Source organism: Athene noctua, chromosome 2 (assembly GCF_965140245.1).
Source record: "Athene noctua chromosome 2, bAthNoc1.hap1.1, whole genome shotgun sequence".
Classification (NCBI taxonomy): domain Eukaryota; kingdom Metazoa; phylum Chordata; class Aves; order Strigiformes; family Strigidae; genus Athene; species Athene noctua.
Window position 1 is genome coordinate 41,700,764 of NC_134038.1, and position 16,584 is coordinate 41,717,347.

General features: G+C 38.5%; 1 protein-coding gene across 4 annotated transcripts in view; it reads left to right on the top strand.

Annotated features, from left to right (window-relative positions):
• Nucleotides 1–16,584, top strand: part of TOX (thymocyte selection associated high mobility group box) — a 226,604-nt gene that overhangs the window by 103,935 nt on the left and 106,085 nt on the right. For all 4 annotated transcript variants that reach the window (XM_074897711.1, XM_074897713.1, XM_074897709.1 and 1 more), the window contains exon 2: nt 12,622–12,687. In XM_074897711.1, coding sequence (XP_074753812.1) covers nt 12,622–12,687 — 66 coding nt within the window. The remainder of the gene's footprint in view (nt 1–12,621; nt 12,688–16,584) is intronic.

A 16,584-nucleotide genomic window follows, 5' to 3' on the forward strand; every position in this document is an offset into this window, starting at 1 on the left:
GGTTAAAGAGTCTGACTAGGCTGTGAGATTGCTGAAGTTAAACAACAATTATTGTACAATTGGGTAAACCAGAAGCAGATATTGTGATGCTGTGGGGAAAATGAAACATCAAAAGCTAATAAAAAGACATTTTTATATCATAAAACCATAAGAACAGCTCCATCAAGCTTTAATCACATTGTTATATTATACATTTATTTTAAACTTATGTTAGCTCATTAACAATGGTTATAACATAGATTGTTATAATTATAGTAAGATCAACAAATACTAAGTTTTGCTTCTCACTCAGTGCACTGAAGCACAGTATGCACTGCGTGAATCATAGGATTATCTCTTTAAAAAGCAGTACTCTCCTGTATTCCAAGGGGATTGTTGTTACATTGTCGTGATGGTCCAGTTTAAAAATGCTGACACCCACTTTGCAGGGACTGGTAGTTTAATACTGGCCAAGGTGAGGGCACCCTGTGGCCGCCTTGTCCGTAACTTCTCTCCTAGCCATGGGGTGCAGAGTCCCTCTGGGCGGCTGCATGCAGGGAATGACTGCCAGTGAATCGCAGCCCTGCTGTAGCCTGGCTGGCCAGCAATGAGCCTGCACTGGAGCACCTTTCTCAGTAAGCAGTGAAAATAAAGCACTTCCCTCATGTGTCTGCATGGCCCTTTCCAGCGTAACAGAGCTCAGCTTGTTTCTCTGCATTCAGGGACTTCAGAAATACATCAGGTTGGAAATTTTGAGGTGACACAGTCTTGCTGGTATTCATTTGACAAAATCATAATTGCTGGGGTTTTTTCAGTTCTTCTTTAAAAAGAATTTCTCAGGGCCAGGATGCATGTTGTGTTCAGAACTGGAAAGACTGATACCAGAAAATAATGTCTTTCTTGTGAGGGAGAGCGCTATATGTGAGAGAGATGAATTCAAGTCTACATCATCAAGCATTTTGAGAAAGTCAACAGCCACAAGAAGTGATATGGGAAGACTGCGGTGTGTATCCCCCAGTCTGTGGCTGTGGTGTGTAACTGGTACATGAGAGAATGATAGAGTACATCTGAACCATGGTTTCCCACAGTGCCACTGTATGCTTGAATGGCAACATTCTTCTGGTGAAAGTCTCTTTTTCATTTCTTTTGTAAAATGTTTAAAAGTCAGTTTCATTATAAGATTCATCCTGAAAATGCTTTATTTGAAAAAAACATACAGCTCTGACTTGGGTCAAAATCCCTGGAGATCTTCACCATTTGTCACAGATCATGTTATCTACCCTAATTACCTGGCAACTTTCCATGCTCCTGTATAGGTCAGGAGAAGCTTTCAGAGGTTTCAGTTATTAAAGGCTTGGAAAAAACAAAGTATTTTAAATAAAGTGTGCAGGGAGGAAAAGGCTGATGCATACCCACAGTCTGGATGAACCCTGGGAATAGAGAACTTGTTCAGATTTGTCCACAGCTAGCTAGAGAACTACATTCATTTTGGACAGCACATGAGATGGTGAAAAGGACGTCAGTGAAGGGAAACACTCATGTAGTTACGAATGAAGAAACATTTGGAAAAAAACATGTTGTCAGAGAAAGTTAAAGGAATTTAAAATAGGCTTCCTGAAGAAGAGAACACAGTATCTGTATTTGAAATGTGTTCATGAGTGTTATTAAAAGGTAGGAGTCATTAGTCTCAGCAGACTGGAAGGATGGAAAAAGATTTTAAGATAAAACAGTAAAATTGCTGAAGAGTTTGAGCTGCAAGGGAAAAGTGCATGGAAACACCATTCTTAGAGTTGTATCCACCACAGGACTTGACAATAACCTTTTTCAGGTGCTGTGTGAAACCTCTTCGGCTATTATTCAGGGGATGGTTCTGCCTGTCCAGGGAGCTTCCTCCCAGTGCTAACATGACTGCCTCTTGCTGATATGCATGGCCTGTTGGAAAGACAACAGCCATGGTGCTGATAATGCCAGGTTTGAGTAACTTTTTCTATCTGATTTGCTGTGAGGAATGTACAACAGTAATAGATTCAGAGTGTATTGATGGGAAAAGTAGCAGCCAGTGCTTGAGGGTAGCACTCTTTCTTCAAGTGAGAGGAAGGAGGAGGTGGAACATTTTTTGTCTTTAAAGGGTTTTGGTAAGACAGTCGCAGGTACAACTGTAACTTTATATTTTAGCTCTTTACCTTCAAAACAAAACAAAACAAAAAAAAATTTGTACAGAATTGTGTTTTTTCTGATAAAAGAAAATATGTCAAATGTATAAAGGAAACACCATTGCAGACTCTTTAACGAAAAAGCTGTTATGAGTGCTACTTGACAACATAGAAACAAAAGATGAAAACAGTCATGGAATAATTTAGTCATAAAATGAACTGTAATCTTGAAGGTCAAATTTTATCTTAAAAGGTGCAGAGAGAACACTTAGAAATTTTGAGAACTGATAAGTGATTTCATTACATCAAGAACACATCTTCACTGAAGTTGGTAAGAAAAAAAAGTAAAACAACTTTTCCTCTTCTGCTTTTCAGTAATATTTTGAACATTTATAACCACATCAACTCTTGAATGACCTACTTTAGGATAGAATACTGCAAACTTCTCTACATTGCTCTGTCAGTGTATCTCATCTTGATCTGTAGGCTATCCTAGCAAAGGAATAAGTCAAGCTACAAGCCTTGTCAAGCTTTTGAATCTTTGTTGCAATTGTAAATGTAAAAACTCATGTTGCTTCAAATTCCTCTTTTGAATATGCATGGGGCTCCAGCTTCTTGTTTGATGTAGGCAGGGAAATAAATGTGTGTGACATTCTTCATTAAAATAATCCTGTTGAAATTAACAACAATTATGAAATGAGCCCCTCATATACCAGAATAACTGTGGATGGAGGTAGGATTGTCCACATGGCTGCCATGGTAGCTGTTTTGGTAAGCTATGATTGTGTATCATCAGCCCTATGACATCCTTGTCATTTAACAGATGTCCATGTTTTGCTAAATCCTTGCAATTAGTCATTTTTGTTATCACTCTCTCCAGGTCTGAATTAGTTGTACCTAGTGAGATCCCATCAGACTGTGCTAAATAATTTAGTTTACCAGAAATCTGATTTGTCCCATTTGAGTTTGGTGTATACTTTAATATTTTATGCCTGTTCCTGCAAATTTCTGAGCTCTTGGGTCCTATCTTATCACATATATGAACGGGTGCTTGATTTTAAATACTCTCACCCCCTTCAACACGATAATTTTAATGCATGTTATGCACGTGCTCAGATGACCTGCTGCATTGGTCTAGAGTGCTTAAGTTCTTAATGATCAAACCCTTCAATAACTTTTCAAAATTGGATCTCTAAGTATGCCATGGATTTCTAAGTATGTCATGTTTTGGTTTTTTTTTTTTCCCTTAGTCTTCTAAACATGAGGCATAGCAGTATTCAGAAAAAACTTTCTAGTTACCTGGCAACTGTTACCTTTAGTTTACATCTCAAGACCCTCTGTCACAGGATTTTCAGAAAAGTAGTGGAATTTTGCTCATGCTTTTGTTGTTAATCTTGTTCTGGCTCATTTTATTTCTAAGATTCTGCTGTGCTGAAGCAGACATACTTTCCCACAGGGACTATATATACCCCATCCAGTCTATAAATAACATAGTCGGTCAAATTCTGTCCATGGGTCCCTGCACACAGCTCCCGCTGTAGTCATGCAAGGCAACAGTTTTGTCCTAGTTGGGCAAAACTCATTCACTAAGGTCCATATAGCCTCTCTTCTGCCATACTGCAAAACTGGGGGCTCTGCATGTGGATATACAAAAAAAAAAAAAAAAAAGGCATTTTAGTCATCTGCTCTCTGTAGATCCTTTTTATTAAGCTTTCCTGTGTTTTATTACATAATCTACCATTTGAAATGATGAGGCAGAGATGAATATTGACAAAAATTACTCTGAAACTCAAAGTAAGAAGGACCCTATTACCTTACCATTATACCTGATCAAGTTCCTGTCCAAATTGCAGTGGCATCAGACCTTGTCATGAAATTGGCCTTGTGTGTTGGGGTTGGAAAATATTACAAGCCTACCAGGTTAAACAAATTTCCTCAGCTACTGTGGGCAGAAGAATAAAGCTCTGATCTTAGTTATTCAAATGTTTCTACCTTATCACCCAATTTTCCCAGTGGCTGGCTACATCTGTAATTTAGTGTGGATTGAGTAAAATAATAACAAAAGCACTTGTCACTTTGATCTGGGTATGTTTTATTTAATGAGTGTTCAATATGCAAGAGATAGTTTAGCATAGGAGTCCAGACTACAGTGCATTGTTTTCGGTTTACATTTTATTTTATTTTATTTTATCTTAATTTATTTTATTTTATTTTTTATTATTTTTATTATTTTTTTATGATTTTATTAACAGGTTAAAAGGAGCAGGAGCCCAGCTGAGAGAGTTCAGAGTTCATCTCTGCACGCTCACTGTCTTCCATTTAAATGTACACAAAGGACTAATACAGTACCCGCTCTCCCCTGGGCTGTCTTTGATACACTCTGCTGTGCCTGGACTCTGCCACTCCTCCTATCAGTCTGATCCTACTTCTATTAGCCCGCTGTGCTCAGCACTGTAACCTCATTCAGCTGGCACTCTGCATGCCGGCTAACAACTTCAAGGCTCTGTCAGGCATTGACACATGCAGGCTCCAAGCGGGAAGCTAAACACTCCCCTTCACCTCCTCTCCGGTTCCACATTAACCTCTATTAAGTGCAGGAAAAACACAAATGCTGTAGTGCCATCATTCAGGTTTTAACTACCAGTGTATATTTAGATACTCAGCCAGCTTGCCACCTTTGAGAACATACTCAGCAAACCCTCTGGTTCTCCCCCTTTCTTGCAGTGAGAGTGGTAAATAGTGAGTTAGCTTGGGGAATGCAACAGTAGAAGGTCTGGGTTGGTTATTTATGGCACAGGCATAAAAATCTGAGAGAAAACTTTGACAGCACTGCCTATACTTTTTGAGGCAAATAGTATGTGTTATAAATGGAAAATGAGACAAAAATGGTCTCATTCTAGGAGAATCAAGCAGGGTATTTTCAAAACATGTCCTCTTTGAAAGCCAGGCTGTAGAAAAGACACAGTGCAGTTAGTCTGCAAGCCCTGTTGTGCTTTGATCCAAGCACTGAACGTATCAAAGTCCATTGGGTGCTGTGGGCAGAGAGTTTCATCTCTGTTTCTGGCTCTTTCTAAGTATAGGAAATGTCTGACAGCATTTCCTTGCGAAGCAGCGCCCTCACTTCCTGCTCTGGGGCTCGCTGCCAGTGCTCACCCACCTTGTGGCTCACTCCCACTCTCCAGGGAGACGTCAAGACCAGGGCAGATTTCTTCCCAACTCCAATGTGCCTAGCCCACACATCACTGTACTTGGATTAATTAAACACATCATACCCCATAGTCCTGGTTTAGACTCTTTGGACAACATGTAACAAGATGAAAGCACAGGAGACATAAAGGATTTTCCGAATACTTTACTCCTGAAAATGAGTTACAGAATTAAAATTAATAATGATTTTGAGACACACCATCTCCTCTCTAATGCTTGACACATCAAACTTTCTGTGACCTGGAGGGCTTTTAGTGTTCCATACGGGACAGGACTTCTCCATGTCCTGCCAGTCTGCAGTAATCACCTTCATTTGGCCATACAGGGACATCCAGCTCTGCAAAGAAATTTGACTTCTGTTTGCCATGATGCTCCATTCAGGCATTTTTCATCCAATCTCATCGTCTCCCAGTGCTTCCTCTTCTGAAAAACAATCCTGGAAGGAAGGAGTGAAGACAGCAGAACAGAGACAATCAAAGTCAATAGTACTAGATTGTTTTTTGACAATTTTCCTGTGATAGTCCTTCAGCAATGTGTCAAGCCCCTTTCCCAGGAAGGATGCCTGTCTGGAATGCATTACTGTAACCTGTCTTGGTCAAATTTAAACATGTGTTCAGTACAGCATACAAAATGGAGTTCAGGAGACAAAATGGAGTTTCAATTTAATACAGACATACTGCTCTGCCAAACTGTGTCAAGAAAGGGATTTTCCATCATGTAATAATATTTACAGAGCATCTCTGGTTTTATCTTTAATGGTTGCTGTAACAAGATCAACTCTTTCTTTAGCATAGCCATTTGATGATTTATGCTGTATCCCATCATTATTTTAGTCTCATTTCAGCAGCTCTGAGTAAAATAAAATACTACTCTGTTTGTCATTGAGCAACCTGAGACAACATCCACTCTTGATATTTGGTTTAAAAAAAAAAATTACCTAGTTTTAAAGCTTTTTCAGGATTACAAATGATATCTATAAGCTGTAAGGACTAAAATCACTAAATCACTAGAAATAAATAATCTTTTTACGCAATGCTATTGCAACATTTTCTTCAAGTGAAACACTATGAATTGTGTTGTGGTGCCATCAGAGCAAGGTAAACTATGGTTAAAAAGTACAGCTAAAGTTTAAACTTAAATCTAGCTTCCAGTTCCAATCTAAGATGGGAGACATTAGTATTTAGATTATGTGATTAATAACAGAGGCTCTGAAGATCTGTAACATCCTTCGAAGAAATCGGGATGTCGAGTCCAAGTGGCTTTACCCAAAAGCTGAACTTATTAAATACAGCAACTTTCACCAATTTGATCATCTCTCCCCTTGCTGCTTCTCCTTTAATCTCTACATTTCCGGATATTGCTGTTGAGATACTTTTGTGCACAAAAGAGTGTCCGAAGTTGCTCTCCCTCCACACCCCAGCCCCAAGCTTGTTTTGGCATCAAAAGCCATATGGGCTAGTATTCATCATGGTTCCCTGCCTACACTGCAGTTGCATTAGATGTAGTAATGTGCTGCACTTCAGTATGAACTAGAAGAAGTTCAGAGATCCATGTGCTTGATTTTCTTTTAGCTAATATAACTATGCCTGCAAAACTTAGGGCACATATATATATATATGCATACAAAGAGAAAGCAAATAGGCAGTTCCCACCAATGTTGAAAACTGTGAATGAAAAAGGAGCAAAATAAACCCTCATTTCTCTCAACAGTAGGAAGTGTAAGGTAGCAAGCAGACAGAGATAAAGAGAGGGGTGAATATTCGTACTCCTTGTAATCCAGGTAACACAGGTGACCCTGGCAATGGAGACAGAATGACTTGGCATAGAAGAAGGTGGGGAGGAGAGGACACATAGTTAGGCTGGAAGCCTCTGTTAAACATGTGCATCACTGTGCCAGTTGTCACCTGAACTAGCTACATGAAATTAATGCAGGTATGACTCTGCATTTATAACCACTGTGTACTCACATATAGTTAGTAGTATATAAATACCTTTTCTTTCCAGTTATCCTCTTCAGCTTTCAACCCCTTCTAGTTTTTTCTGCCCTCTTGCACCTTCCTTTTTGTCTGCCAAATTCTTCTGTGTATCACAGAATCATCTAGGTTGGAAAGGACCTTGAAGATCATCTAGTCCAACCGTTCACCTAGCACTGACAGTTCCCAACTACAGCATATTCTTAAGTGCTAAATCAACCCTACTCTTAAACACAGTGTACGTAAGGCTGTAATGAAGATTCTTTGTGTCACCGTGAGAAATGTTGTTCTCTGTTTTGTTTTGTGCCACTTAATTATAATGTCTTTGTGACATAGTCCACATAGGGTGTTTTTCTTTTAAAGAACCACATAAAGAATGAATACAAAAATAGCATTCTTGCAGGCTTTGCTGCTTCATAATCATTATTATAAATGTTGGCAGAGCTGGCTGCAACCTGACTGAGTTGTCTGGAACCTGAAAGATGAAAACAGACTTCCTGGCCATGACTACATTGTGTGACTCTGATGTGATGCCATGCTAATGGGAGACAAAAGCCAGCTTTGGATCCCATGGTAAATCCATGCCTGATATAACAGCCTTACTGCTCTGGACATTTGCTGAACTCTGCCATAGCTCTTGCATCAGTAACAGTCAGAGAGTGTTTATGTAATTATGTTCCTAACTTATATGAGTAAATTGAATTTAATAACAGCACTTGGGTATTTTGTGCATGTTGGTTGCTGAACATTATAATGTGTCTTACGAAGGGTTATTTTAAGGGAGACTGTAACTGGCCATGCCATAGTGTTGCCTGTATGCTTTATTTATAATAATAATTTAAATACAGAATATGATACAATTCTGAATATATATTAAAAACAGCCCCCAGTTATATATCGTTTCATGTTACAATGCAGTCATATTCTTAGTTTGCTCTCACCCAAACTTCTCATGCAGTTACACTTTAATATGAAAAGAAACGTTGTCAAGAGTAGTTATTATCACACATCAGAATATTGTATTAGCATTCACTTTTAATAGATTAAAATGAAAGATTTTTAAATCTGCCCTTAATGATACTGAAGGATCTTGGAGACACATTGGAAAAGCTTTAGATGAAATGTCATATGATATATATACATCATACATAGGTTCATAAAAGACAGTTCATTTAACTGCCTGCCTTTGTGTTTTGTCTGTTCTGTTTAGATGAATCATCCTCAGGTTAAGTGATGCTTGTGCAGTTAATTTCTTTGCTTGAAATCAAACACAGTGAGTGGCATGGAAGTTTAGGGAATACGAGGTTCCGGTAGATCTGGAAATGATGAGTAAAATAAGACAATTTTGGAGGCATGGAGTATAACCTGGAAGAAAAATCTGGTGGTTGGAGGCATATTTGGGTCCTATCTGCTGATCTTTTGACTCACCCTCTGATTCGGATGTGTTGCTTGAACTGCTGTTGCATAAATCACCTCACTTTCAAAGCTGAATTCGAGGTGGATGTAGTATGAGTTAAGCTACTCTGGAGGAGGGTTGTTGAGAGATGCCATGCTGTAGAGCCTGTATGTTACCAAGCACTGGACAGAAAGGTGAAATGATTCAGTATTCGTTTCTGGGGTTTAGGGGCTTGTTTTGGAAGGTTCTGAAACACATGGGATAAAACAAGGGTAGGACCTTCCAGTTGGTCAAATTGTTGACATTTTTTTCTCAGTCTATTGTTTCAATGTGGGATAGTCACATTTAGGCAAGGTGGGCACAGATAGAATGTTCTGCATCTGTGTCTCTGAACTTCTTGTTATTGAAGGCTTGAGTACCCTTTTTTTGGCTGGGGTGGGATTTATAGGTTATCTGTATTCCACACTTCTTTGGCAGTTGGGAAATGGGGTGATGAATAAGCAATTCAGCATTGAAGTAGACATTTTGTTTTATTTTGGTATACAAAAATCATAATTTCACTCTTTTATAAACATTTTAGTAAACACTGAGAACTTGGAGGCATCTCCTGACAATACCTAGTGTAGAAAGTACATGTGTATATGCTTCATCATTTGAGTTTACAGGTGTTTTTCAGGCTCACATCGGAAGTCTTAGGAACTGCCAAGAAGCCATGCACCATGCTGCACTAGACTGAGAACAGATAATAATTTATATAGCTGTAAATGAAGTACAAATACTAACATGGCAACAGTGTTAGTGTCAGCTAATACATTACAGTCCACACCCTGCAAATATAAACACTGCAAAAAATATACATTGCATCAAATCTTATCGAACTATACAACCTATTGCACAACATCTTACACATACTTCTAACAAGCAGATGCTAAATATTGCAGTGGCTAAACTCCATGTTTGAATATTGAAGAAATTAAGTAATAAATCAAACATGGGTATTTCTAGGTGTTAACAGGTCACTCAGATTTTACAGCCTTAATGCATCAATATATTTTTCTGAGAATTTACCTTAACAAATTAATCTAAAATGTGGCGGAAGGTCATTTCTCATTTAAAGCCAAGCCAAAAGGACAGGAAGTTTAACTTTAGGTATACTTTGGTTTTTGGTTTCATTGATGCATGATCACATTAAGCCCACAGACCATGGTTGAACAAAAACATTTCGGAGCTAGAGGGCCACAAGCAACGAATAGGAAAGGCTGAGATCCAAAATCCTATCAATGCCAGAGGCACCACTAGTAGCAAGGCACTGATCAGGTAGGCAGATGATCCAAGAACAACACACAGAATTAATAAAATTTCCAGGATTCATGGAAAATTACCTTAGGGAAATTTTTCTGTGAATGCAGATTTGGTGATTGTAAGCTTGGGAGCAAGGACAGATGACCAAATATCCAAAAGAGGGGATTATCTGAAAGACTAGTATACTTCATAAAGATTCTTAAAATCACAGGATCAGGCATTATGGAAGGCAAAATAAATTGAAATAACCCTTGAGTGTATCTAGCCAGTATGCAGAAAAGGAAAGAAATTTCTTCATGTTCATTACAACTAAACACATGCAACACGGTATTTGAATTATAGCAGTGTTTGCAATGTAGTGCAGAAAATATTTGAAGATAATGAGGGAAATTCAAAATGGGAGACTTAAGGAATCGTGGTTTCCAGGGCAGATAGCACTACCATAACCAGCCAGTGTAACTATCCTGTCCATAGGATTTCTTATAAAAATTATATGGAATGCATCATTCTGAAAAAGATATCTAACTTCGTTTTAAAATGTCTAAGAAACCATGAGTTTGCTGTTGACATAATGCTTAATTACCTTCTAAAGTAGGACCTTGTATCTTATTTCAGGACTGAATTTCTATAACTCCCATTTCTCAACACTAGATCTCATTATACCACTGTCAGGAAGGTTGACATCTTGCTATCAGACATCTTTCCAGGGTGTAAGTACCAGTCGTAGTGATCAAGGCACCTTTCAGCCTCACGTCTGACAAGCTGATTAAGTTGAGCTCCTGTAGGCCTTTCACTGGAGTGCTTGGTTTCCAACTGCAGGCTGCGAAATCTTTCTTCAGAATTTTGCCAGTCCGTATGAGTAGAAGAAAAAAATGCTTTTTTTTCTAGTGTGTAAACAATCTAGACGCTAAAAATTTTCTCCAGAACTCTACTTGAAATGCTAATAAGTAAGAACATTCTTGAATGAGAAAGCTGAAAGAAATGGCAAGTGTAAACAAGAAGCAATAAAGGAACAACCATCAATCCCTGTTTTTATGATCTAATCAAACTATCTCTATTCCATGAAACTCTGGAAATAGTCTATTCCCTATGGCAGATCTGTGCCCATGGCGTAATCCTTTCCCTCCCTTTAAACTAGGACTTCTGACAGATAGGCTGTGACTGTCTATTAAATAGCTCTGGCCAGGAAGGGCAGACCATCAGCTGCTGTTCCAGGAGCTGGCACTTGTTCATTTCTACTGCCGCTGTTACAAGCCTTGTAGCCTCTGGCAGAGAAAGAGGATGAACAGCTCGAAGCTTGAAATCTTTTCAGCCACCTCAGCAAAAACTGTTAGAGCTCTCTGCCAAAGCCACAGTTTGACTTTGCTGCCTTGGTCTAGTTGAACATACTGCACCTTGCAGGTAGAATATCCCAAGAAGCTCAGCACAGATCAAGAAATACCCACGGGATGTTTCACTACCACCTTCTGTAGGAGCAAAGCAAGCTCAGTATTGGGGACTTTTTAAAAAAGCCACTGCATCATCAAAAATAATGGCTCATGTCCAAAATATGTCTCTCTAAGCATTCACAGAAGGGGTCAGGTGAAAGTTATTTCAAACAGACCTCGTAACAGCTGGAAATTTGTGGCTGATGACTGGGGATGGGGATTCCTGCTGTTGTTCATTTCTACTTGAAAGGTTTGAAAAGATTTTCCCTACCTCCTGAGCAGATACTGGGACTATAGTTGCCCTGTTGGCACTGCCACTTGAGCAAGCTTGACAAGAGTTTTGTGGGGACATTTTCCAGATTACATAAGAAGTCGGTAGTTTCACACTTCTTTGTGTTGGTACAGGATGAGGCTTCAATTCTGACGGTTTTTCTCCAGCTAGACCTTCAGTTTTTAATCAAAACCTTTCTGTCAGATTCCTATTACTTCTTAACTGCAGCTAAGGGGAGAAAAAGAACAACAAAAAAAGTTTTGTATACATTTCCAGGAATGGTATTTATCATTTAAAGAAGGGTATTTTTGCAGTTCTGATTATGAATGTTTACTTTATTCACACATCAAGCAAACTATCCTCTTATACCATATGGTCAGGAGTTATACTGTTTCATACATTCAGATGTCTGAAAGCTGTCTGGAAATGTATTTCCTACTTTCTGATATGGGAACATTTCAATAGGAGGGGGTTTAATTTGTTTTGAAATTTCAACTCTTGTTCTGCTCCGAAGCTAAAGTTGGAATCCATTAAGATGCATTTTAGTGCAGTTTCTATTCTCATCTTCCTTTTCTCAGTAACTGTGCAATTCACTTAGTACTTCATTACAACCAACAGCAATATGTATACATGGTGCACAAAATGAGCCATTTTGTTTTAAAACAGATTGCAGATGAAAGGAAACCATTCATTTCTTGCTTGCTAGCTGTAATTACTAGAGCGCTAATTACTCCAAATCACTGACATCCAGGGTCAATAAGGATGACAACGGGAACATCAAAGACAAGATGCACACACGCAATTACAAGTCTCTAAAACCAGGCTGTAATATTATTTTATGGCTACTGGTTTTTTTAGTCAATGCTGAAAAATATTCAAGTTTGCTGAATGTTTACTATTATTTCCTTTGCAGTTTGACGGTGAGAACATGTATATGAGTATGACAGAGCCGAGCCAGGACTATGTGCCAGCCAGCCAGGTGGGTTAATTAATCTTCTCTGCCTTGTTTCAAATTGTAATTAAACAAATTCAAAGAGTTGCATTGCAAATGAGTGGCACTATCAGTAACTGCTGCAATCAGGAATAATCATAATTTATAAACAAAGCATTTAAGCCTTGTTTCCAGTTAATGAGATAGAGCTGATAAAACACCAGAGTTGGCGTTTGTTGAAAGATACTACCTTGTTTCCTCTCCAGAATGCAAGCAGCTGTTTTGCCAGCATGATCTTTCCTAAACAGTTGTTTTACCTTCAGGAAATAAAGTCTTTACAGGTGCAGGTTATTTGTTTATCTGACTGCAGACAAGTTAATCATTATAAGCTACACATGTCACAAATAGATTTAATTATAACTCGTAGGCCAGTTGTAGTTGAAGAATTACATTTTTACCACTAATCATATGGCTGAGAAATGTTGCTAGTGTCACACAATTAGTGGTGGGGTTAAGGCAATGACTTGGTCTTCAATAGCTTGCAGCCCAAAAGGTATAAAATTCTCCACTTGAACCCTGAGATACTATAGATTTCTAAGAATGAAAGATTTCAATTCCTTCTTAAAAAGCAAAAATAGTTTTGAAATTTTTTGGTTTGTCTCTGTAGCTACATCTATATATAGGGGATACATTTTCATTTACTTCACATTTTTCAGTCAGTTTAATTCCACATTAGTAAGTGATGGTGATAGTGGTGCAGGTCAGTTAGATTGTATCAGAAATTGCCCTGAATAATCAGACTTGTGGTCTAGGTCATGCAAGTATCTCAGGCCCAGCAGTGGTTAGACTGATATACTTCTTTCTGATGGGACAGGTAGTATTATGTGAAGAGCTCTCATTAGGTGGAAGATAAGTTTTCATCCATAGTAAATGTGTGTCGATGAACAGGTTGTAATTTAGGAATCCACAACTTTGGAAAGTGACAGTACATTCAAAGCTAAATGTCTTCATGAAGTAGGGTTCTTCAGGTACATGGGTTCATTTGAGGGCAGGGAAGCAGGAGGTCGTGCAAGATGGGCTACACTGTTCAATCAAAAAGACCATCTTTAAAATGTTCCACCATGTTGCTTCCCAGCCTTCTGTTGAAGTTATTCTGAAATACCGTTAGAGACCAACTGTACTTTGCATTTAGGTTTTATGCATGATTGAAGTTATTCAGCTAAGAACCCTCCAAGATCCAGAGGTAGTTTAGAATAGAACTGTTTGATTAAAAAATGAAAAATTATATTATTAATTTTTCTCTAACCATTAATCCAAAAACTGTACTGACAAGTTTTAGTATTACTATTAGATTAAAGCAGCCTAGTATCATCTCATTTATGCCTTAAGGGTTTTGAAGTGCAAGGGCTAATTGAATTTGTTTGAAACAGTAGAAATACAAACTCTGTGAATGATTGCTGTTATAAGGCAGCTGCTACCTTTCAGAGAATCATTATGTCTGTCTTAAATAGTTTTGAATAAAGAATTGCAAATCCACATTATACATCAGAATTATTTTTCTTCTGTTGATATTTTTGTACTGTGTATGCATGTAGTTTAAATAATTTAAATGGCATATTGAAAAATTAAGAGTATAAGTTTTAATCTTTTATGCGGTTTCTAGATGTGCTAACAAGGCCCAGATCCTCGGAGATATTTATGCATCTAACGCTCACTGGTTTCAGTGGAAGTGAGGTGCTTAAAGTACCTTTAAAGATCCAGGTCTAGATATTTTAAGTGCAAATGATTTTCTCTTCAGGAAAAAAATCTATCAAATGTGACATTTCCAAATGACAAAGATGACAGAAAGCCTTGAATGCATACTAAGGGCTGGAACCAAGAAACAGCTTACACACTTAAAATCTTGCTATGGCAAAGCTGAGCTCTTGGCTGTCTGGCTCCCAGGTGGAGTTCAAAACCCAGAGGCAGGTGTTGAAACTCTTTGTCCATTGCTGGGGGATCCACGTTGCAAGAGGTAGCCCAGCTGTCAAGGACAGTATTTTAATTTATTACCAAATGCACACCGGTCAAACAGCCTCCTGTGCCTGTTTGAGAGGAGCTGTCAGCCTTGGGGTGTCTCACCTTCCTTTCCCTTACTGTGATTCTCTCATGGTGCTTACACTGTTGCCATTGTTTTTTAAGTGAATATATGTGAAAGCCTGTAATAAGAACAATATTTTTTTAAGAAAAGGAGACCAAAAAAAACACACTAGGAGCTGGAAGCCAGGGTCTATTGGAAACCTACCTCTCTCTTGTTTTGGCAAGAACCTGGGACTGTGAGAGAAGCCTTCCCAGACATGTTCCTGACTTAGCTGCTAGGCACTCCTCAAAGGAGCTAAGCAGCTCTCCACTGACACTATTGGTGAGGTCTTCACCGACTGTAATGGGGTGCTGTTCCTATCTCAGGCAGAAACATTTGGTGGTCACCCAAAACTGGTGAACTGACTACCATTTCAACATCTAATCTGCTAGTCAAAACTGGGAAGAATATGATATTCACTGCTCTGAAAACAAAGCATGCAAGACTGTGTAGCTTACTGGGGAAGGACAGGAAGAGGAAAGAATAGGAGTGTATTTTCTGCTCCCTGTTTTCAGGACTGCAACTTCATTTTCCTCTCACTGTTACTCATGAGTAAAACCAAATAATTCCATAAAAAAGAGATGAGAAAATGTTCTCATCCAGATGAAAGCTTAGTCACTTCATTGATAGAGTGTTGTCCTGTCTCCATTTTACCTCTGTTCTCATGAGCCTTGCAGTTGCATGACCTCAGCAAGAGGAGTGCAGGCTCCTTTCCACCCTCAGTAACTTGGCTGTTCTCTTGCAGGATCAGAAATGAGGGTCTGAATCCTGTCAGAATGAGGAGTGAATTCATTTCAACTTTCCTTGATGGCTGCACATCTGTTAACTAAAATATGAATCCCACATGTTAGGATATGCACAGTCCTATCAGAAACTTTTATTCAAGCTCTGATCATCCTGAGTCAGACATGAGCATAATTTTCTAATTTCAGAGTCTGACACAGCTTATTTGAGAGGTAGGTTGGCAGGCCGCCTTGTGGTATGCAACACCAAAGACTGAGGGGTTTCCACTAGGCTGTCTTCAAGATTATGTGACTGTAGAGGCAGGATTTGGGGGATCCTGATGCATGCTGACATGCACTCAAGTTCTTTCTGTTTACTGCGAAGTGTTCATATCCAGAAAACATCACCTTGTATTATTTTAAGGGTTTTAATCAATTTATCCCCTTTAGGCTGATATAAACAAAATCTCAGCCATTGGACAGGAAAAATCTAGTTTTGTTCCTTTTGCTATATAGCATCAAACATCTGTATAGCTTGGTAATCCAAGACAAGTTGCCTCACAGCATCCCTCAACAATTATCATTTCTGTTCAATTTTCAAATCAGTACATGCTTTGGGACTTACAGACTAAGTTGCTAAGTAGCAACATATGGCTCACTACTGTTCCTGTGATGTTGCTGCAAGCAAATAGCATAATTCTATACTTGAAATGATTTTTACAGAAAGCCAGTGCTGGAACTGAGCCAAAAGTGTAAGTATACAGTAAAAATTAATGATATTCTTTTAAAGTGTCCCAAAAGGCTGTTTGGCAATGTTGTCTCTGTGTACATTTTATATATACATGTAAGTACTGTATTTTTGGTTATGATATATGTAGTACTGGACTCTGCACTGCAGGCATCTCCTAAATGAGTTATGCCAGCCATATTAACAAACATACATAGTAAAACTACATGACATTTTCACTACTAATTGCACTTCGATCTGAAAATATTTATCATTTTAAAATAAAACTATGCCAACTGCTCTGCATTTCAAACTCTCACAAATTTATTGTTTTCTCCCCACACCTATAATTGGAATCTCGGAGATGAATTGTTCTT